Source organism: Columba livia, chromosome 4 (genome assembly GCF_036013475.1).
Source record: "Columba livia isolate bColLiv1 breed racing homer chromosome 4, bColLiv1.pat.W.v2, whole genome shotgun sequence".
NCBI lineage: Eukaryota > Metazoa > Chordata > Aves > Columbiformes > Columbidae > Columba > Columba livia.
The window spans coordinates 7,583,925-7,610,274 of record NC_088605.1 but is presented as its reverse complement, the minus strand read 5'-3'; the positions used below and the strand labels follow the sequence as shown (position 1 = coordinate 7,610,274).

Here is a 26,350-nt window from a genome sequence, read left to right as displayed (position 1 = left end):
AGGCAAAAATCTATCTAGATGTGAAGTTTCAGCGATTAGCAAGGTTATTTTAAGATACAGTCTCCATTTGAAGATGTTCCATAGATGCTTAAGATTAGCATTTTTTTTTAATTTGATAGAGGCATTTGGTATATGCTGGATGGGAAGTTTTCAGACCTCAGTTTCTATGAAGCTTGGGCGTAATCCACCTCAGTTTGCTTTTCCTTTCTTTCTTTTCTCAAATGACATGACAAATTCTCTTCTCCAAAAGCATTTAACTAGTTGAAAATAAAGTGGAAGAAAATTGAGGGCTGCATTATAAACCAGGGTGTCATTATCTGAATTCAGCTTTAGTCAATTCAGAAGTGATAGTGGAAAATGCATTTAGTAGAGTTACAGAATTTTTATATAAGATACCTGAGCCTACACCATGGTATCTACAAAATACTATAAATGTTTTTGTGTAGCAACTAAGCATAAGCATGGCTAGTTGCCAGGTAAATCAAGTAATTAGGAAACTCTTAATCTCCTTTCATATATTTCCTCTGGCTGTTTTACTTTCTTTTAGTTCTTCTTTTCATATATTTCATTCCTGTTTCAAAGTAAGGAAAAAACAAACTAACCTCATGTGTCGTGGACACAGTAATGTCCATGATATTTTAGTTAAATCACAAATTGCTGACGGTATATTGTCAGATTATTGATCTTGTAGCTGAAGCCTAAATTGAGACTGTTGGCCTGTCTGTATTCTGGCCTCTTCAGTTTGCGAGAAGCCAAAGAGGAAAGTGAGAATTAAATTTAAAAAGTAGTGTAATTTGAATATGAGAACTCATAACAAAATTAAGTTATCATGGAATCATAGAATAGTTTGAGTTGAAGGGACCTTCGAAGCTCATCCAGTGCCACCCCTGCCATAAGCAGGGACATCTTCACCAGCTCAGGTTGCTCAGAGCCCCGTCCAGCCTGGCCTGGGATGTCTCCAGGGATGGAGCATCCACCAAGCCTCTGGGCAACCTGGGCCAGGGTTTCACCACTCTCAGTGTAACAAATGTCTTCTTCATGTCTGGCCTGAGTCTCCCCTCTTTTCTAGTTTAAAACCATCACCCCGTGTCCTTTTGCAACAGACCCTGCTAAAATGTCTGTCCCCATCAGCCCCTTTCAAGCACTGAAAGGCCGCAATAACGTCTCCCTGGAGCCTTCTCTTCTCCGGCTGAACACCCCAACTCTCTCAGCCTGTCCTCCCAGCAGAGCTGTTCCAGCCTTGGACAATTTCTGTGGCTCCTCTGGCCCCTCTCCAACAGGTCCATGTGTGTCCTGTGCTGAGGACCCAGATCTGGACACAGGACTCCAGGTGGGGTCTCAGAAGAGCAGAGCAGAGGGGCAGAATCACCTCCTGCTGCCCACGCTGCTTTTGATGCAGCCAGGATTTTTTAGATTTGCTGATTCGATTTGAAAATTGCCTGCTTCAGGTGTCCAAGCTACGTGTGGCCTCCTGTAAAGACCAGGGAGGCTGGTCAGGGCTGTTGTTGTTGAAAGCAGAGGCTTTTATGGAGCCGTTTGGAACTGGCCTGGAGTTCCTTGTGTTGTCCATGGACTGTGCATGGAGCCGACTGGCCAGCAGAGGTTTGGAGCAAGAGTGTTTCTTATTGGGAAAGTCTTGATGAGCTGTGCTTGAAAAAGTACCTGACTCAGCACTGCACTCTATGCTATCAATAGTCAGAACACCAAGGGCCTTTCTGGGAATAAAGCAAGGAGATTTTGACCTACTTTCATTAACGTGTCACAGTGAAAATATTCTCCTCAGCCCTAGTTTAGAAAGCAGAGCTCCTCTTCCCCGCAAGCGCATCCGCAGCCCCTCACCTGTTATCTGTGCAAATCTCTTTCCGTTGTCAGTGTGAGAACCAGCGGGCATCGAGGGAAACGGCTGTGGGTAGGTGTAGAAAGCTTTTCTTTGCACACCAGGTGAGTTAGGAAATCGCTTGCTGCAGGATATCGTAGGTGACTCAAGTTTGATGAAGGTCGAAGAGGTGAGTAGGTGTGTTTGTGGAAGACAAATCCACTGGGTTTGCTGAAACGCTTCCAATCCACACACCTCCTCAACTGCAGGTTCCTGGTGGCAGGGAGAGGTTCTGGAGATGAATTACTAGTCTTGCTCTTCTTTTTCATTTTCTCACTGTTCTTTTTCTGAATCTAGCAGCAGGAAAAAAAGACATTGTCAAGCAAGATGGACCTTTGGTCTGAACCCATTACAAGCTTTCCTTGCACCCTTGGTTGTGGAAGGCTTCTTGCCCAAACTTTGTAGAACTTCGTAGGGTCATTCTCCTGTTCTTTGAGGCTTCCAGCCTCATTAGCCCTCAGTATTAGAGTCAAAAACTAAAGTAACACTGCCCACTTGCAGCGCATCAGTATCTTCACCCAGCCTATCAATGTCTTGGACCTCGGGTACCTCCTGCTGTGCATTTCTGATACTTTCCCATTAGGACTGTCAGTGTAATACACAATAACGCTTTTCACAACTTCAGATATATATTTTATAAGTGTTGTAAGAAATACTAACTTTAGAGACCGCTAGCTCAGAATGGCTGAAGAGTTTAAAGAAAGAGAAGCAGGATACCTAAAAATAAAATAAAATAAAATTTAAAAAGTAGCCTTCTGGGTGGCAGGTTCTTGCAGTAATATACAACATGTGGATGATGTCTGTAACAATTCTGTGACCAGATCCCTAGAAGTGGTGTGGTATGTGATAAATGATACGGGAGATCAGAACAAGGCTTAACTAGCTGTGCTTCGAGTCCTTGTGGAAGCAATTTCCCACTGTAGCTGTTTCCTTACCTATGAAATGATGATAATACTTATACTGTCCAAGGCTTAACTCATTATTGGTTTTACAGCAAGGTGAAAAGTCTATATATAGTTTAAAAAAAGCACTGACAAACTATTATAGATTAAACCTGCTAGTATTTAATAATTTGCCTATCCAAGTAGCTGTCTCTACTAAGGAATAACTGAAACATATTTACAAAGAAAAACTGACAGAAAACAATAGCATTATCAAGCTAAAAAGCTATGACACTTAATGATTATATACTTACTTCATGATTCAGCAGTTGGGCTGGTTTTGTGCATGTAAATGATTTTTACCTAATGGATTATTGCAGCAGTTGGGAGCAAGCAGCGCAGGGCTCTGCGAAGGACACACCTTGAGGACACTGCAGCAGCAATATTTTGCTGTGTCACTGGATTTTATCGTGCGTAAAGGACAGATTTATATATATATATATACTTGGGAAGCACTGTTACATTTCTGACCGATTTCAAATATGCTAGCAGCGCAGAGTAATTCAAAAAGTTCTTAGATTGGTTCTATTAGTACAGGCTTTTGATCCTTTTATTTAAATACTGCCTCATCAAGTGTTGAACTATAACAGCAGCTATATAAACTATGTCAAGATAATACAGAAACTTATGACTATTTCTTACAAGAATTTTATGAGTGATATCTTTAATTTGTTTTTGTTTTTTGAAGCACGAGCAATAAAAATGTAAGTGGATTTTGGTTTACTGTTACAATGCTCTATGGTTGTCAAGTGCTATTACTAAACAAATAGTAAAAATACTCTCTCAATTTTATTGCTTTAGTAACACAGTTACAAGAACCACTTTGCTAGGCTTTTCCAAGATTTGTAACATGTTTGAGAGTTAGTACCTACAAGTAATTTCTCAGGTTTGGGCTGTATCCAGTATTTAATGAAGGTGATCTTTCTAAACAGCCAGAGATTTAGGCACTAGATAAGGGAGGTTTGGTTTCATTAGGATCAGAATTATCTCTGGAAAAAAAAAATTAAGAATGTAATTAGCAGTAAATCGCATTGAACTGAGGATCATACCCTAAAATAGGGACTGTGATGCAAGTAATAATTAACAGGCATCTACAAAAAAAGGAGGTGATGTGTTATTTCTAGAAGAGTTTATCAGTCTTGGAGATGGTCTCAATTACAACTCTGTGTTTGTGCCAAGCGTTCTTTATACCCCTAAATGTGTAAAATCTGCGTGATGGGTCTATAGGCTGCACCAAACGGTGTTGTGTTAAACCAGATTATTTTTGAAGAACATATTTCTACTGCACTGATAAAGTTGAGGGAAGAATGGGTAAATATCCAGTAAACTTGTAGCTTTTCTGATTGAGCCTTTAATGTTGGTCCAAGAAGTAACAGAGCTACAGAGAGATGTGAAGGTGCATAGAATTAAGCTGGTATAACTGTTTGCTTTGGCCTTCCCCCAAACATCTGTATGATAAAAGGAAACTTTGGTTGAACTTAAAGAGTCAAAGAAATCAAAACAAACACGCCTACAGAAAGAAACTTCATCCCCAACTAAAGCGTAACTTTCTGGTTTACTGCAATGTGATCTCTCAGGTTGTTGAAATATAATTAATACTAATACACAGTTTTGGGTTTTGAGAAGATGCTGTTTCATGCCTATATTACCCAAACTGTATTACCATTTTCACTACTGTTGATTGTGGTTGATCATCCTGCTGGCGGTTTCGGTGAGGAGACACTGGCTTAGCACCCGTGGGGTGGATGTACCTTTGGACTCTGATCCACAGGTTTGACAAATTCTGCGGAGATTTCCTATATGAACCCTTTATTTCTGATTGAATTCAGATTATTAAGAAACTTCTTCTCAGTGAGGGTGCCAGAGCCTGGCCCAGGCTGCCCAGGGGGGTTGTGGAGTCTCCTCTCTGCAGACATTCAAACCCGCCTGGACACCTTCCTGTGTAACCTCATCTGGGTGTTCCTGCTCCATGGGGGGATTGGACTGGATGAGCTTTCGATGTCCCTTCCAACCCCTGACATTCTGTGATTCTGTGATATTGTACCCGAATTCCGCAACGATGCAATGAGCCATAGTGAAGCTAGCTTGCTAATGAGTGGAAGAAGAAAGGTAGTCAACAAAGTGATGACTTTTACTTGAGATAAAATGACCTGGAAGTTTCTATAATTTCCAGCCAAATATAAAGCAACTTCTAATTTTTGAGTAGGGCACCTTGTTTAGGTTCTTCAGGTGGTAGGAAGGGTCTGAGCCTTAAGGAAGGCTCAGATCAGCTTCTGTGGATCTGAAGTTTAGATGGGAGAGCAGTTATTCCTGAAAGCTACTCTGTTGGCTTTCTTAGTTTATCTTCACGATAAACGTATCTCTCTTATTCCTGTGTCCGAGTGCATTTGTTACTATGCTGTATTTTTAATATTGAGATCATTATTTTCTGGAGCTCTGAAAACAACACTCCTTAAAATCAGGACACGTGTGCTTATTTTGCAAAGCAGGGTGAGGAAGAATATGTTGTGTGTTTATGCTTAAATCTAGGTTTTGCAGTCATGTCGATATTTCTATCCACACTGCAAACAGTTTTTCAGGATTTGGCATTACTTGAATTGCTTTATATTTTAATTTAAACCCTTGTGTGTTGTGATGGTGGTACCTACAATTATTCTGTAGTTAATTTTCATTTGGAGCTCTTTTTGTGTTTGATGGTTACATGTTTCATTTACAGTTTATATACCCTTCCTTTCCTAAATATTAAACTATTTCCAATTCTGAAATACCTGCTTTCCCCAATTAGTCAACATACAGCCATTCTTGGGTGTTCTGCCTAGCCTGTTCCCTTCAAAATAAGTCACATACACATATTTTTGTTTCCCTTTCAGACTGATATTTTGGTGGCCCTTCTTCCTCCTTGTATCAGGATCCATTTGCATCATCTCAACTGATTGTACCAACAACCCGATTGCTCATGCTCCTTCACACGCTGAAGTAACTGAATTATGTGTTGTATCAGTTTGCTTGACAGATAAAAGGAAGAACATTTCTGATGTATTGAATGAGGAGGTTCGTGCAGTTAAAACGTTGTGAAGACATGCCATCTGCAAAGAAAGAGGACAGGATTTTCCTTGAGGAAGTCAAAAGTAAAATGCATCCTGCATACCCCGTCAGAGCACTTGCATCACTTGTACATGGTACAAAAAAAGGCACCCCAAATATATTTCAGTTTTTCAGGTAGATACTTCGCTTATAAAACTTGCACAAAATAAAAAATGTTGGCATAAAAAAATTGCATATTTGTAGGTAGGGAAGTGGTGGAGTCACCATCCCTGGAGGGGTTTAAAAGGCGTTTAGATGAGGTTCTTAGGGACATGGTTTAGTGCCAGAGTCAGGTTATGGTTGGACTTGATGATCCTGAGGGTCTGTTCCAACCAAAATGACTCTGATTCTACACATGGACAAATGCACAGGAACAATTCTCTTCAGTTTCAGCCTGTGCTTAGGTCCTTATCTCCAGGACCTGCCTGACCAGATTGCAGAGCTGCATGTCTCTTGGTCAGTATTTCTTCTGTGTGTGTTATATTTTATATATCTTTTCCACCTGGGTGTATCGATGAGGCAGAATGCGAGCTCTGATTAAGCACTTTGGATCCCATCTCCAAACTCTGCTTTAATCAATACTGTTTGCAGGGGCAGAGTGCTGTGTGGAGTCTCCTTTCCTTGTGTAACCTCAGGCAGGAAATACAGCAGATGGGTTTCACCGGGCTGTTTTGGCAAGGAGCAGCACGAAAATAGAAATAAACCTTATTACATATGTGCGTCTCAGCACGATGCTTGTAATGTGCAATAAATACCACTAAAAAAGTGGAGTTAACCATTAATCAGGGAAAAAAAGAAGTTTAATAGAATGAGCTTGAGAGCAAATACATCTTAACCTTTACATTAAAAACTGATAGTGAAGTGTCTCTTTCCTTGTATGTAGACATGTGAGACAGTGTATCTCAATGTACTGTCATGAAATAAAAGATGTAGTTATGTGTTTTTCCAGAAACAGCAAATCTGCTGTTGTGTGAGCAATATAACAAATATGTGACATAGAACAGACTAAAGGAAGCAATGTCAGACAAAATCGCACATCTATGTTTTTATTGTTCTCAACAAAACCTATTTTCACAAATTACCCATTAACATTTTAAATAATCTGCTATTTGCCAATACATGTAAATCATGTAGGCCTGTAGATATTCAATGTATTCAGGAAAAGCTGTAACATGAGCTTCAGATGATAAATCCTTTGGCAAGGCATTTGAGGTGATAAAAGTTGATGAATCTGTAAAATGCTTCCAGCTGAAGTGGAGGAGATACAGGTTGTCTTTGGTTGTCTATAAGGGATACGAGTCCTGGGTACATTAGTATCTCTGCTGTTTGTCCCATCACGTTGGAGACACACAGGGGAAAGTTTCAATGATTCATCGCCCTTTAGGCTTTTTGAAAACAAACATATCTCTGTCACTGAAAAATAGGTTTCTATTGCCTAAATTGAACAGTATTGTCATTCCAGATAGGCTAAATAGCAAGTTCTGCCATATAAAATACTTCACAGAATCACACAGAATCACAGAATGTCAGGGGTTGGAAGAGACCTCAAAAGCTCATCCAGTGCAATCCCCCCATGGAGCAGGAACACCCAGATGAGGTTACACAGGAAGGTGTCCAGGTGGGTTTGAATGTCTGCAGAGAAGGAGACTCCACAACACCCCTGGGCAGCCTGGGCCAGGCTCTGGCACCCTCACTGAGAAGAAGTTTCTTCTCAAATTTAAGTGGAACCTCCTGTGTTCCAGTTTGAACCCATTACCCCTTGTCCTGTCATTGGTTGTCACTGAGAAGAGCCTGGCTCCATCCTCCTGACACTCACCCTTTATATATCTGTAAACATTAATGAGGTCACCCCTCAGTCTCCTCTTCTCCAAGCTCCAGAGCCCCAGCTCCCTCAGCCTTTCCTCACACGTGAGATGCTCCACTCCCTTCAGCATCTTTGTTGCCCTGCGCTGGACTCTCTCCAGCAGTTCCCTGTCCTTCTGGAACTGAGGGGCCACAACTGGACACAATATTCCAGGTGTGGTCTCCCCAGGGCAGAGCAGAGGGGCAGGAGAACCTCTCTGACCTACTGACCACCCCCTTCTAACCCACCCCAGGTACCATTGGCCTTCCTGGCCACAAGGGCCCAGTGCTGGCTCATGGTCATCCTGCTGTCCACCAGGACCACCAGGTCCCTTTCCCCTATGCTGCTCTCTAATAGGTCATTCCCCAACTTATACTGGAATTTCCTATGGGTTTTGTTGTCTGCAGTGTGCAGGATTCTGCGTTACCTGTGTCACAAAGAGCTTATGAAGGGCTGGAGAAGTAGGAAAAAAAGTCCATCTGCTTCCATTAAAGAAGCAATAATTAATAAATTTACGTACAATCCAAACCTTTCCAAATGTATGCAGAGCTGTGATTAGCAGGTGAGCAAGTGAAATGAGGTGGGTTGACCTCCTGGTGAGCAAATAGTTGAAGCTCAGGAGCATTTTCAATTGGGATGTTAATGCTTAAGATCATTCCGGTTTCTCAATCAACTGGTAGTTTCTTTCAGAGTCAAAACAACGGCTGAAACCAAAACAACGTCAGCTCTGCAGTCAGTTTGTTATGAGATTATGACAGATCTGAAATGTTACCTCAAGACTATTATTAAATGTTAATCGACATTTAGTTCTACTTAGTTTTAATATAAACACTTTGCTGTTGAGAGTTTGTTTTGCAGAACAAAAGGAAAAGCGTGTTTGTGTACATAGACACAGAGGCAGGTTTAGTGATGTCTGATCTAACGCTACATCCAGGGGAAACAGCTGTGATTTAATGAGCACAAAGCCAACTGCAGTTCATAACCAGGACTGTGATTGATGTTGTTTGTTGGAAGGGTTCAAGAAAAATCTCCTTGCCCTGCACGTGACTTCAGAATTTAACCGCTGAAGTAGATTGTGCCAGGAAAGAGGGTTGTGGCTGCAAAACTTCAGAGTCTTTGGGTTCTATGTAATAGTGTAATTAAAATACAACATTTTGTGGAACGCGCCTCAGCGGAGGTCCTACATCTCTGCATGACATCTCTGCAGAAATCCCACCCTTTTGGTGATAAGGTTGTTCTGGCTGCTCCAGCCGAGGATCTTCCCCCTGGGAGAGGTGGCGATGGTGGGTTCATCTGGTGGGTCCATCCCTGTGACTGCTCAGATCTGCTGCTCTGGATCCAGCACCTCCGGGGTGGCCTCGAGCTGCCGTAACGATCCTGTGTGATTTTAATGATCCTGTGTGATTTAACGATACCGCTTGATCGTTGTAGGGATAGCGAGACAGGCACAGGCAAAGACCTTGGTTTGATGCCTTGGTATTGGCAGCTCTTCTGAAAATGGTTAAGTCTGCTTAATTTATCTTTTTTTTGGCAGAACTCCTCACCGGAGGAGCCTTCACTCCTCATCTCTAGACCATCATGTTGTTTCAATATCCAGACATTATCTTTTTCCGAAAAAAACCCCAAAAACCTCAGCTTAGCCCTCAGCACTTACAAGTGTTGTGTATTTTATAGAATACTAAAGAGCTTATCGTGAATTAATTCAAGACTCATAAAAATTAGTATTTGCTGCTACCAAGAATTATAGGCTTTTATCTTGTGAGCTACCAGAAGTAAAGAAACAAGCTAAGGTTTGGTTTTTGCTTTTCTCTTGACGGTCAGTGAGACTTCGGTGTTGGAGTCAAGCACCCACAAAGTGTGAGTGTGTTTGTGACTCCAACCACAGGGGCCGATTCCTCAGTGCGCACCCAGTTCTGTTAGACCTTGAGCCAGAACATGTTACTTGTGACCGTCTGCAGAATAATGGTGTTGTGGAGACCAGATGTGGTCCTTGTGTAAGCAACCATGGGCACCATTTCATTCTATATATCTTAATAGTGCTTGGATGATCATGCGATGTGCTTTGGCAGTCCCTGTGATATGCATAAAAACAAGTGAAGAGAATTTTCTGCTGTATCAATGTGAGTTCATCACTTCTGAACAGTTTAACGAGTGAGGTGAAGAGAGCATCATGTCAGAGGGGTATGTGAGGAGTATAGAGTACTCATCCTTAGAGAGATACAGTATGGAGCAAAATTAAAAGAACTGAAAACCAATGGCTGCAGAAGAAAAAATGGTACCAACAAATGCTGGAAGAATTGAGGCTGAATGCTGGAAGAGGGTTGCTGATGGGCAGAGCACCCAAAGTCCACGTTGTGATTTAATCCTGGCCGGCAACGAAGCCCCACGCAGCCACTCGCTCAACCCTTTGGGAGGGGAGAGAGAATAGAAACAGTAAAAGTGCAAAAACTCATTGGTTGAGATAAAGACTGTTTAATACGTAAAGCAAAAGCCGTGTGTGCGAGGAAAGCAAAACAAGGAATTAGTTCACCGCTTCCCATGGGCAGGTGGGTGTTCAGCCTGCTCCAGGAAAGCCGGGCTCCATCACACTAAGGGTTACTTGGGTCACTCTGGATGTCCCCCCTTCTTTCTTCTTCTGCCAGCTTTATATACTGTGCATAACGTCTTATGGTGTGGGATATCCGTGGGGTCAGCTGTCCCCACTGTGTCCCCTCCCAGTGTCTCGTGCCCCCCCAGCCCACTCGCTGGTGGGGTGTGTGAGGAGCAGGAAAGGCCTTGGCTCTGTGTAAGTGCTGCTCAGTGATAACTAAAACACCCCTGTGGTATCAACGCTGTTTGCAGCACAAATCCAGAACACAGCCCCTACCAGCTGCTATGAATAACATTAACTCCATCCCAGCCAAAACCAGGACAGTCCATCACAGCTTTCCATGGAAGGAGATGGCCAAAAAAAGAAAGATTTATGATTCTATGAAAAAAATGCAGGGATTTCATTCATAGGGAAGTTCAAATTCATGAAAGGAATTGTTTTGCATAGCTCCTATAGCATCCCAAGGGAAATCTTTCTCAGACCGGGGCTTCTAAGAAATGTGTTATGCTGGTAGCTTTATTCAAACTATTTTCTTTATCTGGGAAAAGTGTGGATGTTCACAACTATTATGTGTCTGAGACAATCTGCACTTGGAGCAAAGCCCATTGTGATAAATGTTGTGATGCAAGTATGTTGATATATAGGTTAAATGCATAATGCTAAGAGAAGAATGTATTTATTCTATTAAATATGTCACCATAGTAGAATGTACAAATATCCTTCAAAAGGAGCTCAAAAGCTCCAAAACAAAACTCGAGGAAGGAAAATCTAGGAGGAAGCAGGTGGGCTACAGATCCTCATTTCTAGATGTTTGTTGGATTAGTTGCTGATCTGAGAAAGCTAATAAATTCTTAAAAGCCTCTTTTAGATTTTAGTGCAGTATCAACTGTTTGCTTAAATTCCTTATGGTCTCAAAATTACACCCATGAAACATGAGCTATGTTTATCAAAATATTTTCAAATTTAGATGAGGGTTGCAACATAGTTCAAAGAAGGAAGCGTATATCTGGTGTTGACAGTTTCGCACAATGATGTGAATGTGCATATTAGATATTCAGAATTTTCACTGTAAGTAAAAATAAAAGATCTTTACTACTCCAAAAAAAAAAAAAAACAACCAAACAAACCAACAAACCCACCCCAACTCTATCATTATAACAGACTAACTTTAAAAATAGCATTTGTTTTTGTGCTTTAAATCAGAAAGTATATTCACTTTTCATTGTAGCAGTAAAAAAGGAAAAAAAGGCAACTGTATTGGGTTGATATCTTTTTGTTAAGTATCTGTGCAGAACCTGGGAATCTGGGCTTTTAAAGCACTATAAGAGTACAAAGAATAGTAAGAAATGCATAAATAAAAATAAATCTTAGTTCGTTGTTGTATAATTTTCCTTGCATAACGAATGCTGTCAATTTTACGTTTTAATAAGTGTCTAACAGAAATGCTCAGGTCACTGAGCATATAGAGACTGCTTAGTCCTCACCCCAAACCTGCCCATGGTGCTGCCTCCCCTATAACCCCCCTTCCCTCACCCCGCGGGCTCTGGCGTGTAGGTGTCCGAATGTAAAGCTGTGCCGGTAGGACCAGAGGCTCTGAAGAGCCATGGGAGTTAACATGATGCCCCTAAAGCAGTGGTTGTGTTGAAGATCTGCAGTGCCATGCCATGTCTAAGATGAATATCAGGATAATTGGATGTATGACCAAGAGAATGGATGCATGACTCTTTCTGTTGGAGGGACAGCATTCCGCAAAATTGTAGAGGTTTAGCAGAAGCGTTGGTTCTTTGGAGGAACAGTGGTCTACCGAAACCTTGGGCGAAGCAGAAGGTCTTTGAGTTGAGTCAGAATAGTAGAACAGGAATAGTCGAATTTTAAATCACTTTTCATTGAGTGACTTAAGATATTCAGTAATTCCATTTTCCAAGAAAAGAATCACAGAATGTCCTGAGTTGGAAGGGACCCACAAGGATCATCGAGTCCAACTCCTGTCCCTGCATGTGACAACCCCACAGTTCACACCATGTGTCTGAGGACGTTGTCCAGTCTCTTTTTGAACACTGTCAGGTTTGGGGCTGTGACACCTCCCTGGGGAGCCTGTTCAGTGTCCAGCACCCTCTGGGTGAAGAACCATTTCCTCATGTCCCACCTGAACCTCCTGTGGCACATCTTCCTGCCATTCCCTTGGGTTCTGTCATTGGCCACTAAAGAGTTTGGCATCTGCCCCATGTCCTCCCCTTGTGATGAAGCTGTAGCTGCAATGAGCTCTCCCCTCTGTCTCCTCCAGGCTGAACAAACCCAATTACTTCAGCTGCTCCTCATATGGCTTCCCCTTCGAACCCTTCACCAAGTTAAAGGTTGGTGAGCTAAGAATGAGGCAACTTGTTCTTGAAGTACTTAAAAAATGATTCTTTAGCTGGGCCATCCAGTCCAATGTCTTGTGTCCAAGAGCAGCCAAGAACAGGCCAACTGCATACGGTATTTCTAATCCTGCCAGCCTTCAAGTTATTTGCAGAGTATGGATTTCTGGACCTGATGCGGCTTCTGCGTTGCAGTCAATGATATATATATATATAATTTTCTTCCCTTTCCCCAGGAGCCCAGCTGGTGCTCCTTTTGACTCCTGTGTACTTAGTTTTCTGCATTCTTGTCTGGGAAGGAGGAAGGCTTATTAGAAGAAGATGGACAGGGATCAAGTGACTGGTACCATGCAGATAAAAAGGAGTAGTGGGCATTTTTTGAGCAGTGGAATGGCTTACAGGTATTTAGGATAGAAATGTCGTTCTGGGAGATAAGGTAAAGACATCCTAGTATATCTGATTATAATATTCAACATTATGCATGCACATACATTTTAGAATAGACCAAGTAGATATACATATATGCATATATGCAGTCTTAATATCACGGGTAAATTTGCGTAATTATAGCTCATAATTCGGCTGCGTTGCAGCTATTTTTGAAAGTTAAATAATTGCTGATGGGAGTTGAGTGGTAATTTATGGCAAGAGAAAACGCTCTCGCCTCATCTTATCTTGAGGGTGGTGGGTGTAATTCTGAAGCTGGTCCTGTTTGCTGCTGCTCTAAAATATGCATTGCTGCCGCCTCTAGTCACGTTTTGGTGACTTAAAAAATTCATAGCAATGTGGGTATTTTTTCAGTAAATGAAATTATCACCGTGCAGAAAATATTGAAATAAATGGAGGTTTGTAAGTGGGAATATTTGGGTATATTTTCCAAATAAAGATATTTCATTCTGAAAGAAAATAACATTTTGTAATAAATTTCCACTTGCTATAAGAAGCCAGAGGGAAAAAAAAAATGTTTATATATATATATATATATATTTAACTGATCCAGGTTGCCATAGTTAGGGAAGACAGCAGCTTATATAAGTAGTAAGCCATTTTTAAGGTACCATGTCTGTTTATTAGCTCAACACTATTCATAAATGATTAGACTGAAATGTGGATATGGCCTTTGAGAAGATGAATGTCATGAGAAAGAGCTGATGGAGTTATAACTTCAAATATGTTCCTGTTTATGTGTTTATTGCATTATTAAATGTCATTTGTTTAAAGAAGGAATTCAATTCATAATGGATGTAGTCTGAACAAATATTGTTTTTATATTACTTAGGCTCTGTTTGATTTTTGTTTCATGACAGCATGTCAGAATTAAGCTTCCATTATTTACTATCTAGAAAGACAAGCGGGAAAGAGCTGGTATCATGTGTTTAGGGAGGAAATCTGTGGAAGTCCAGAAAGGGGCTAAACTTTATGGATATAAATACTCTCTGGCTCCTTGAAGCATTGCAGGTATGAAAGGACACTTCCAAGTATGAAGGTGCACTGGATAATTTGCTATAAAAGAAATATTTGGAAGACTTGACAAGGCTTCAGTCACGTGAAAACTGTGTGAGAGTACCACGTATCTGGCATTAGAGAGGATTAAAACAAATTTTAGGACAGCCTCCTAATGCTGTTGAGGCGGCATATTTAACCTGCAGAGAGTGAGAGCTTGAGGAGCTTCAGGAACTAGTAATTGTAAACTTTAATAAACGGGATTTCAGTGTTATAAATGCTGCATTTAGGACATGTTTTGAAGCTGTATTGCAATAACCTGACCAGGAAAATGGATCCTGAGGATGTGCCCAAGCGTGTTCTTCCCAGGAGTAGAGTCTTGGCCTGAGAGATGCTCTGTTATCCTCCTGGGGAGGGAATTGCTCCTCTGACACCCTCATGTAGGGCTGGAAAAGTTCTTCTTGGTGTGTTTCTGAGCACGGGAAAATACTGAACTACATGTACAGCTTCAGACCTTCCAAGGCCAGCGGGCTTTGTTGTATTCCTAAATTCGAGCAAATACTTCTCACTTAGCAGGTACAAAGTTTTGATAAGCAACTTTCATCTATCTGGTAAGACACTTGCCTTCATGTATTTAAGTAAAATTTTAATCATATTAAAACTACTAGAAATCTTTGTGTACTCCAATAATGACGACCGTTGAAGTCTGACTAGTTAAGGAATTAATTTGGTGTAAATATTCCCCTATGTAGGTAATCTGTTTTTATTACTTTTAACATCAAAATCAGCAACGTATTTGAAGGAATAAATTACAAAGCAAGGAGAAGCCCAGAAAGCAATTACTGCGGATATGGTAGGGAATTCTCTAACCACCAGTTCACTGATTTTTTTTGTTGTTACTTTCGGTTATGCTTTATGAAACATGTTTATAGACTCTGTCAGCAATGTTCTTCCTCAGTTGCTGTTGCAAAGACTATTTTTGCAGTTTATCACGAAATGCCAGATTTGCTCAGCATGTAATTTAATCTTATGCTTGGAAGCATCCACATTACTTGGTTATCATGAAATTATTCTTTAATAAAAAGGTATGCTTTGTGATCTATATTTTATTAATTTGGTGAGTCAGTTTATCGATCGTTGCAGATGCCATGAATGTATAATTTGTCACAGTTATTGGTTGCCTGTCAGCAGTTCGCAGCACCGCGGAGCTCTTGGGGGACCTTAGAAATAAGTCTTTCTTGATCTGCAAAAGAAAAGCTTTCTCCTGTAAATTATCATCAAGACTTGGGCTTGTATCGGGTTTATCACTTCACGGAGTGTATTATCCCGTATTAGCAAAATGCTGCGAACAAATGAATGACATGGCCTGTTCAGGCAGGAGTTTTCAGCAAATATGATTCAGTGATTTTAAATGCTGAGGGTGAGGTCAGAAGGAGCACAACATTAGAAATGGGAGGCGTGGACTTTCTCACTGGTTTAGTTCACTGTCAACTTAAGAATTATTAGGGTCACCAGACTGGAAAAACAAAGAAAATTCTGAGCTTTTTTTATCCCCTCTTCTACAGTTGACAGTTTTCTGCTGTAATTTACAGCAGTCGTGGGTTTTGTTGATTGAAAGGTTCCTTTTTATGAACAAATACTAATGAATTTCCATTAAAAAGACTACGCATTCAATATGTTATTGTTTGTTGTAGTAAAGCAGATATTTATTTCCAAAATTGTTGGCCTTAATAAGAAAATGTACTTTGCTAATAATGTCCCAGTTGGTGGTGCAGTGCAGAGCTTTCCATGCTGAAGTGAAGTTGTGCAGTTCAAACATCTGCTGGTTTCGTTTTGGTGTTTTCGAAGGCTGTGTTTGGAGTCTGTTCCAATAACGCTGTGTGTTTGCGTATCGCTTTATTACAAAATAGCGACTGAACAGTCACTTCTGAGCCTCTGATTTTAGGTTGTGTTGTGGTGTTTGTCATCCCCTCATCTTCCTGGATTCCCTACAATAGTAGGTTTTGATGCCAGTTGCAATTGGTGTTAATTTACGCAGGGACATCCTTGTGGACTTGTTAAGGGTTGGACTTGACGATATTAAAGGTCTTTTCCAAACAAATGGATTCCATTATTCGATTCTAGGATCCTTTCACACTTGGCAGTACAAATTCCATGGGGGTGGGGCTCCCAAAGTTGTTGGTCTGTATGATACGTATTGGGGGGGCTACGTATAAAACTCCGGGAAAAGGAGCTACTCAAAGAAAGAAGGAAAAGGGGGAAGAAAAAAAAGGGGGGGAGGGAAAGGAGAGAAAAAAAGAAAAAACAGAAATAAAAAGGCGGGGGAGGGAGAGAGGAAAAAAGGGTATAAAAATGAGGGAAAAACGGGAAAGAAAAAGAAGGGAGCGTGGTGTGGGGAGAAGCGAGCAGAGCCGCGGCCGGGTCCCGAACCCCTGACCCGGTCCCGCAGGCCGTTCGCCATCCCCGCGCCGGCGCTGCGCTTCCCTTCCCTCCCCCCACCGCGCCGGCCGGGTAATGAGCTGCGCTGCGGTTGGCTGAGAGCCGGCAGCGGGCGGCCACCATTGGCTGCGGGCGGGAGCTTCTCCGCCCCCATTGGTCGCGCCCGCCTGCCCCGTATTTTCAGCAGCGGCGGCGGCGGCGGCGGCAGATCCCGGTGGGAGCCGCGGCGGGATGCAAGGTGGGTGCGGGGGCCCTGCCCGGGGGCGGGCGGTGCCCCCCGCTCTGGGGCCGAACCCTTTGATTTGTCCGGTATTTAATAATTACTGCCCGTCCGCCCCCGGCGGCGCGTTGGGCGGGTGCTGCGCTCCCGGGCTGCGCCAGCGCGCAGCGGCGCGGGGGGGCCGGGGCAGCCGCAGCCCCGGGGAGCGGCGGGTCCTGCGCCGCTGGATCCGGCCGGAGCGCTCAGGGTCCGCCGGCCCCGCACCCTTCGGCTCCAGCCCTTGGCGGGGGGTCTGTGGGGGGAAGAGGCTTCTTTGTACGTAGTGCGTGTCCCTGCGGTCGTGAAACAGAAGTTTTCCCGGCCGGCGCTTACAAGACGAGATGCCCCCAGCACGATAATTAATCAATTTTTATTGAAAATCGCTGTTGCTGTCACGTCTGCCTGCTAGAATAGAACCCTGCCTTGGGTGGCATCCGGAGGAGGGTTTCCAGGTGCTGCGTGTGCTGCGGATGCTGCGCGGGTTTGGGCGGCGATGGGGAGAAAATGTCAAATCAACTTTCAGCACCGGGGAGTTTTGCGCTGCGAGTTTCTCTGGTTTTATAATTGAGGTTTGCGCTTGTTGAGTTGCGGAAAGTAAATCAGAATCGGCCCGGGCTGCTGAAAATCCGGGATCCTTCCCCTAAGTACTTTCTGTGAATTTGCTAAATATTAAAATACCGTTTCCCCTTCAGTCTGAGATGACAGCTAATTGGGAACGACGTGTTTATGTGTTGTTATCTGAATGTTTTTGTTTGGTTTAAGTTTAAAATAACAAATACAGAGTGAAATACCCTGCATTTTTACCTTGTCTTGCAAATCTGTTACGTGGTTCAGGGACAAATTTGGGTCTATATTATATTGTAATGTATCTAATCTTATATCTTTTTAATGAGGTACTTTACAGTTGACTGTATTTATTGTATTCTATATGTTTCTTCTATTACTAAAACTGCATCCACCTTTTTAAGTTCTGGATTTTCTAATGGTTTTCATGGCAAAAGTTATTGAGATATCTTTGAAGACCGAAAAATCTTTTGTCAGATTTTGCAACTTCTTTTCTGAGCAGCGGTTGGGTTGTGTGCTTTTCGTGCCATCTTCTAGTTAGCTAGAAATGTTAATATACTGGAGCATCCCCAGCTGGAGGCAGTACTGGAAACTGTAGTATATTTGCATGATCGTTTCTGTGATATAAGTGAGCAGTGGGAATTGCGGATACAAACACCTGATTTGATCAGGGTAAAAATCAGTGCCTGCGTGTTTCTTTTAAATGAAGTAGCTGCTGAAGCTTTAAGGTGCCCTATATAGAAATTTGGGTTAAAATCGGTGGTGCTGTCAGTGATCTCGGTGTGATCTACACCTGAGCTCGCTCCTGGTGCTGTTAACCCCTTGTTGTGTGTTGTTGAGGCAGAAAGATGCTTTTGGGTCCAGACCTTTTGCTAGGCCTAAAAATCTCATGTTGTGTTGCTAGCCTGGAGCCGTAGGAAGCAGTAAATGTTTTTCTGGGGGGAGAAGGATGAATTTCAGTCTGTCCGTATCGAGCAGGAGCAGCCGCGCGGCTGCAATTTCACATCAGCTTCAGTCATCCTGTTTGTACAAAATAATGATGGATGGAAATGGCACCTGTTGCATCACCAGGGATTTGTCAGCTCCGAGAAAAAATGGGGTATACCTGCAGATTTATGATTATCTACCCAAATCACTTAGATCGTTTAAAATGATAGATGTATAGGGACTTTAATTTAACAGTGTGCTGTATTCAAATGATTGTGAATACTTCAGTACAAGAAATGTAGATAGCTATGTATATTTTTTGATTAGGAAATAAATACTGTTTATGCAAGTAATGTGTACTTTTAAAATAAAGCTAGCTACAGCTTTAGCTCCGTAACAATTGTTTAAAAGTAGAAATACCTATGCATGTATATCTGGTACCGTATACGGATCCAGCGGCCCCACAGAGCTGACGAAAACCTTGTTGTTTCTTACTTTTGCACTTGAGTAAATGTTAAGTGTAGAGTGTTACCTAAAAGACATGCGTGTTATTAAAAAATACCTTTTCAAAATATAGATAATAAACTCTTACTAAATATTTTTCTAAATAAGCAAACCTAAAAAAGTCATTCTAGAAAAAGTAAAACTCAGGGGTTTTTTTCTTTAATTATATGAGTTAAATAACAATTTAGACCCCGGTATACACGAGAAGATTCATATGGATACAGTGAATCTGATTAACATAGATTACTGAAGGATGAGCATCAGTAAGTCATAAATTTATTGAAAAACAGCCTCTGAATGACCCATCCTTTACCTGCCTGTTGTCTGAATCAAAGGAGCGAAGTTCTAGCAGGTATCATTTAATTGTTTTATTGCCGGTGGTTGTGTGTTTGGTTTTGTTTTCTTCTTTTTTATTATTTTTATTTTATTTTATTTTTTTATCATGACCTTGTTGGATGGAGAGAGTCTCTCTCCATCCAAAAGTGTGAGGGATTATTGACTCTTTAAGGCACTAGATTCTCTCTAATAGCGATGTGACTTCCAACAGCACTTTTTCCCTGGTAGCAGCAACGTTTATTTCAAAAGCATCATTTTCGTATTTAAACACACACAGCGTTAGATTGGAAAACTCTTAATGACAATTGAAGGGCATGTTTTTTAAGCAGTTGTGTTGAATGACAGCAGAAAAATTAATTTATAGTGTTTAGAGATCTGTGAATTTTGTGTCTGTTGTTTCACAGAGCTGGGATGTTATTGCCCACCGTTGCCAGTTCAATATGTAACATTTTCTGGCGGTAGAGTTGCTCTAAGCAGATAAATATAAGCAGTATGAGTATTTTTATAGCCCCCTTGTCACAATTAACTGTTTTTATGAAATATGCATTTACGCAACATCTGCCTCCCGGGGCCAGCGTTTCCCAAACCCACATCGTGTCTGAACCGTCACAGAAGGGACTGGACACCAGGGCAGTGAAATTGTTCCCCTGACAGAGATTGTTGGGAAACTTGCGCAGGAAATGCAGATGTTTTTAAGTATAAAACCTTCTTTCGGTTTCATTTTAGCCCTCGCTTAGGCCCGGCGAGGTCCCTGAGCTCATCCCCTTCTCAGTCCCTGTGGGCTCCTCGTCCCCCACATGTGGCTCAGCGTTGGGGTGGGATTTGGGCTCTGGCACACACAATGGTAACTTATTTGGGAGAGAGTGGGACTTTTATTTCCCAAAGCTGCGGTTGAGGAGTTGCAGTGAGGTGGGTGAATCCTTGCAAGTTGTGGGGTTCATGGTCAAAGCCGTGGGCTGTATCCTCAAGACCCTTCTCTACATTTTGGCTGGAAAAGGCCTCTAAGATCATAGAGTCCAGCTTCTTAGCGGTCACCCCTTAACAATGGATACGTCTTCTGGGAAGAGCTGGCATTTTATATGGTTACACATGCCACATTTGTCTCATCATGGGCTGCTGTATCTTTTATTGTTTTATTTTCCTTCAGCACTTGGTTTTCTGCCTCAACCCTCCTGGCAAAGCTCAGAGAAGGTTGTTAATGTCTAACCGGTAAAACTGTGAGCATCACAGCAAAGGCAAGTTTACTGAAGGATAAGCTGGTGAGGGGTCTGGAGCACAGGTGTGATGGGGAGCAGCTGAGGGAACTGGGGCTGTTCAGCCTCAGAACAGGAGGCTGAGGGGAGACCTTATCGCTGTCTACAACTGCCTGAAAGGAGGTTGGAGCATGGAGGGTGTTGGTCTGTTCTCCCAAGTAACAAGTGATAGGACAAGAGGAAATGGCCTCAAGTTGTGCCAGGGAGGTTCAGATTGGATATTAGGAAAAAATTTTCACCAAAAGGGTTGTCAGGCGTTGGAACAGGCTGCCCAGGGCAGTGGTGGAGTCACCATCCCTGGAGGGCTTCAAAAGCCATTTAGACAAGGTTTGTAGGAACATGGTTTAGTGCTAGAGTTAGGTGATGGTTGGACTTGATGATCCTGAGGGTCTCTTCCAACCAAAATGATTCAATCATAAAGTAGCTGGGGAGATATTGATGGTCTAGTTCCTTCTCGGTTAGTGAGGGGAGGGATCAGGACGTGCTTTATAAAAGATGCAGTTTTCCCTCATGGGCCGACATGGGGCACGAGTAGCGTTGAGTACCAGTGAAAAATGGGCACGATGGGGAGAGACTGTGAAAAACTTTAACAATAATTCTGTACCTCACCTGCCACTTTTCACACATCACCTATCTTAACTAGTTAACATTTCAGGTCTGGCACTGCCCCTCGGGGCAGAAACTGTGTAATATATAAGATCTCAATGTAGCTGGTGTGTCAGGATATGCAATATTTGCAATATTCCATACGTGGAAGTTGTTCTGAAACATTCCCGGTAAGCGCTGTTGGCACGTGCTGTAGGTTTTGAGGCACAATATTAAGAAGTGCTCAAAGTAGAGGTTGTACAGGTTAGTGTGAGGATTCGGCCGGGCTGCGGAATCCATCTGAATTGCTCTCTGCTGGTTTTGCCGTCGTTATTCACGGCAAAATAATTGGGGGCATTTATAAAGCAACCATGTTGTTGTGAAGAATGGCAGCAGGCTGTGCTGTGTGTTACCTTCGCTTCCGAATTTTAGAAGATAAAGTCAAAGATCAAGTGTTTTATCTTGACACAACCATCTTGCCCAACCTGCTCGTTCTTGTACAGATATTTAGTCCACACTTCTGCTGCTGCCTCTGGAGGCTTTACTGATAATAATTTGCAAATATCAGAGACAAATTATGGTTTCTAGGTCAGAGTGAAAAGTTTGGTGCAACAGGTGGTTGTTATAGTGGAGGTCAACTCTATCATCTTAGACCTAGTTAAATCTGCTGAAGGAAAGAGTCCCAAGTAGTTAATTATATCTTTTTTTGGGTTATCTTTCTAGAAAATGGGAATAATAATCGTAATAAAAGGTACTTCAGGACATATTAAATATTTCTGAAGCTCTTAGGAATCATAATTAAAAATAATCGCCGAGTAAATTATCTACTTAATAAAAAGTAAAAAAATAAAAGAACTAGTATATATTAGCTTTCATAATCATTTAAATAGATGCATGTAGTTTATTTACCTACTCAGTGAGAGCTAATCTCTGGTGAAAGCAAATAGTTCTTTAGGAGATCTATATTTGCAAAATAAAATTATTTAAATCAAGGTTTCTGGTTCACCAGTTTAAATTACTTTTACATTTATGAGTTAGGCTTTGATTTAAATCATACTTCGTACTGTTAATGTTCAAAATTTATCATCAACACCGAAGCTGTGAACACAAAAGACATTCTTGGCAAGACTTGCAGAATGTAATGTCAGTATTTTTCTCTGGAATACTAAAAATTTGGAAAACAAACTCTTCCTCTCAGCACTCGTGCCGTTTGATATCGGGGGGAAAAAAGCCCAAAACAATCTGCAAACAGTTGTATTTTAGTCAGCAGCCCGATGAGTGGCTGTGGCTTTTAGGTGGGGATGAAGGGGCTGGGTAGTGGGATTTCCAGCGTGTGGCTTTGTGGTCCATCTCTTCATTACATGGTTTTCCGTGTCTCCGGTGGTCCTGGGGATGCAGGAGCTGCAGATGATGCTCGGGCAGGAGCCTTGTGGACATGGTGCACTTGGAATTACAGTTGTAACTTCCCATCCCTTCGCTTGCCCTCGGAAAAGGTTGTGAACAGGGATCTGGTTGGCACCCGTTAAGAAATGGCCATTTCGGCTGTAAGTGACGATGCTTTAAATGGTGATTTGCATTTGTATCTTTGAGGAGTAAATTCCAGATTGCATACGTAGGTATTATAACTTGTTCTGTAGAAATTAAAAAACTCATTAAATTACTCAGTTAAAAAAATATATGTATAAATAGTCTGGTATGCTACTGCCATTTGATGCATGGATACCTATGCTAGATTTTAAAGTTCTTAATATTTCAAAATACTGTAATGTTTCCAAACTGTCGAATTGCTGTTTGAATGGTCCCTATTTTAGTTGTTTTCTGTGCTCCTATTTTCATTCTTATTCACAATATCTTTAAATAGAATAACCCGAGTTGTTACTGTAATATATTGGCACCGTACTTTAGAAACCAAGATCAAGAATTATATTTTTTATCCTCTCCAAAATTAACAAGAATGACCAAACAAAAAACCCAAACCAAAAACAAAACATAAATCCAAAATCTAAACCAACCAACCAAACCCTAAACATTATTTGCGGAATTGGTAAAAAAATGTTTGGCTCATTTTGTGTGGACCCACTTCAGTGACCAGAATGTCAGTGGAGGCTTTGTTTAAATGTTTTTTCTTTATTTTATTTTTCCCCCTACTCCCACCCACACATACACCTGTTCATTTAAGTCTTTTTGGGCCAAACATTCCTTTTATTTGCTTGGGCTTTCTGACTTTTTGTTTTTAACTCTTCATTCAGTTAACTCCTTGTTGTCAGTAGTTCTGGCATGTCCCCTTCTGCTCTTGTAGGCCGCCCATGGAAAAACAGCTTGTTTCCAATGCCAAAGAGTTAATCTGGCTCAGAGTCAGATCAATTGTTGCAGCAGCTCACGATAAACATCTGTTGCGATACTCCCAGATGAGAACATTGCTTTCAGAAGTATTTACTGCACCTTTTGAACCTGTGCACTTTACTTGTGGCTTTATTTTTTCCCCTTCTCAATTGATGAATTATTTCAGAAGGATATAAATGCAAAGCGTCTATCTCAGAGGCTGTGTTTATTTTATGATACAGAGAAGGAAATGTGATTATTGAGTAATGGTTCCCGTGCTAGAGCCCCCGAATGTTTCTGACGGGAGCGCAGAGGCGCGTGTTCTTAATGAAACCCAACTGGGGCAGCGGCTCTGGGGACGCGGCCGCGTGTGTCGGAGCTGCGGGTGTTTGGGAGGCCTTGGGATGCTGGTCCTTGGGGGGTTCTCCTGCTCTGAGCTGGGCAAGGTCGGGCTGGTGGGTGGGAGGGGAGTTTTGCTTGGATTGGGAACCTCGGAACTTGGACCTTGGAATGGGTATGTGCTTGGAAGAGCTTGGCCAACAGGGCTTGGGACTTTGCCATTGAGGAAACCTGCAGTTTCCTTGGAATCTCCTTTAAAAGGTTTTTTTTTCTATTTAAAGTTTTTAGAGACTAAATTTAGCCCATCAAATAATGACGATTCCTCCCTCATCTGGCCTTTGAAGTTAAGTCTTCCAGCAGCCACTTGCTGCAGCGCAGCATCAGGAGCAAGCAAGCCAAGCAAGCTTTGGTAGATCTTCCCAAAACATCAATAAGCTCCTTCCCCACCCCACCCAAACCACAAAACCGAACCCTTCTCCGTGTCTCTGGGAAAACAAATTTGGAAAACAACATGTAATATCTTAAATGGTGAATGTCTCCCAACAAATTGTTCTTCTTTCTTATGCTAATAAGGATGATCCTCTTAACAAAATCATGTTCAAAGCATTTTCACCCATGTTTCTCAGTGGGTGAAAAGTATTTTGTTCTAAATATCCTATGCGTTTTCTACTACTGCCAAAGAAAATATTTGAGTACTTTACATATGTGCTTATGGTCACCAGAATGAACTCCTTGCGTAGTAGTCTAAGGAATGTAGATGGTGAAATGGGCGACTTCCACACAGCAAAGCTGCTTGTAGTGAAATGCAAGAGTCTGTAACTTTATTTCTTGCTGATTTTTCTTAGGTCTGATGGAAACACTAGTTTTAGCAATAAATTTGTAAGAACAGCCATACCGACTCAGACCGAGTGTGTCTAATTCAATATCCTGTCTCTGATGGTGAACAGCAGCAGGTATCTAGGGGAGGGTACAAGAACAGTGATATAAGGGATACAATTTAGGGTGAGATTTCTTAGTTTACCGGTTTTATGGTGGTACCACTTCCTGATTATGATGCTGAAATACCAGATGTGCAGAACTTAACAGGTTGCCTTTCTCGTAAAGACCATTATAGAGATAGGAGCGTAAAAAACAAGACATCAAAAGTAATGGACAGTATGTAAAATAGAAAGAAATAATGGAATGGACTGGGAAAAATTAAAAAGGGGCTATAATTATTGCATAGTATGAAGAAATGGTGGAAGAAAAGGTGAGGGCCTCCAGGACCTGGTGGGTTTTCACCCATCATCTGCATCACATAATTTGTGTTTGGGGAAGAGCTGGGAATAACCAGGATGGGAAGAAATAGTTGTCCTGAGCCTGGTCCATGGGACAAAGATGGTAGAGGGCAGAAGGATGAAGTGTGAGAGAAGCGACACATGGGAAAGGGGAGCGGGACTGATGTGCGTGTTGAACCTGCAGAAGCTATGGATTATTCTCTCTGAATATCTGCCCATTCAAATTAAGAAATAAGAAGAATGTGCAGGGAATATCTTCTGCAGGTTTGCACTGAATCCCTGGTAGCGTTGCTGTACTTTTCCCAGGTTTCAAGACACGCAGGTTTTATTTTTAGTGCTACCCTGGGTTCTGTTTTATGGCAAACCTGTTCCGGCTTGCTGCAGTCATTACTGTAAGGCCACGTAAATAGCAGCTCGAAAATACTTGAAGCAATGTAAATAGTAATAAATTGTTTTGTCTTTGTGTGGATTAAAAGGTGCACCTAGGATGGACTTGTTCTGGGGTCAAGTCTTTTAATTCTAGAGAGCAAAAACATGATGGGCCTTCCCTTACTGGTATGCAGATGTAGTCGTGCTGTAGTTTTAAGTAACAGACGTGAAGGCGTTGAGATGAGGATATTCTCGCTTTAGCATTCACTACTTAAAAGTAGATTTTTAGGGGGCTTTTACACAGGAGAATGGAAAACTTATTGACTGTCTGAAGTGAATTCAAGAACAATACCAAAGAGGAGGTGTCACAGCAACCTGCTCACCAAAATAAGTTGTATTGCAATGCAGCAACCATTAAACTGGGCAAATTTGCATTTTATTGTATGTATAAGGATGAAGAGAAGATGATGCGTTTGAGTACAAAAGGGCAAAAACCATTTTGTGTTTGAACACAGAGTACATAATCCTATGGGCGAAGGAGTTTGGTACAACCAGAAAAGAAGTGGGTGCTTTATGGTGTCCTTATGGATAAGATAGCTTAATCTGTAGATAAAGATGAAGCAAAGGAAGTTTTTCAGCTTGTAGATAAAGTGGGTAGGTACAAGATCAGAAAAATAGACTTGTCATTAATAATTTGATGTTTTTATTTATACATATATAAATCTAAATTAATAGTATTGTGTATATATAATAATAGAACAAAGTTTCATGGCATTCAAGGAAAAAATCAGAAGCCGCCTCACAATATAGGAACAGGAGGGACCTGAGAAACACTGTGTGTTTCAGAATTGAGCTTCATTTATGTTTTAAAGAGGATTATAGGAAAGTGATGCTTTCTCAGTTCCCTAGAAGGCTTTTCCCATCCTGACTCTCTCAAATCCTGGAGCTGGTTTTCTCCAGCATTGGCTGTGGAAAGTGCTGTGATGTGCAGCCGGTTGTGACTGTGGGCAGGAGGAGCACAGGGTGAGTTGTGCTCCCCGCC

At 41.7% G+C, this 26,350-nt stretch overlaps 1 protein-coding gene across 25 annotated transcripts in view; it reads left to right on the top strand.

The window, feature by feature from the left end:
* CTBP1 (C-terminal binding protein 1) overlaps positions 1 to 26,350 on the top strand; it is a 257,486-nt gene that overhangs the window by 79,730 nt on the left and 151,406 nt on the right. The window contains exon 1 of one of the 25 annotated variants that reach the window (XM_065060312.1): positions 16,700 to 16,811. The exons of 21 other annotated variants lie outside the window; for them this stretch is intronic. Coding sequence is in view for 2 of the 4 variants with exons in the window: in XM_065060322.1 (XP_064916394.1) it covers positions 16,805 to 16,811 (7 nt within the window). In the remaining 2 variants the exon portion in view is untranslated. Of the gene's footprint in view, positions 1 to 16,699; positions 16,812 to 26,350 lie in introns of those variants that run through there. 3 more of the 25 variants (XM_065060322.1, XM_065060315.1, XM_065060320.1) reach the window with 3 other exon arrangements.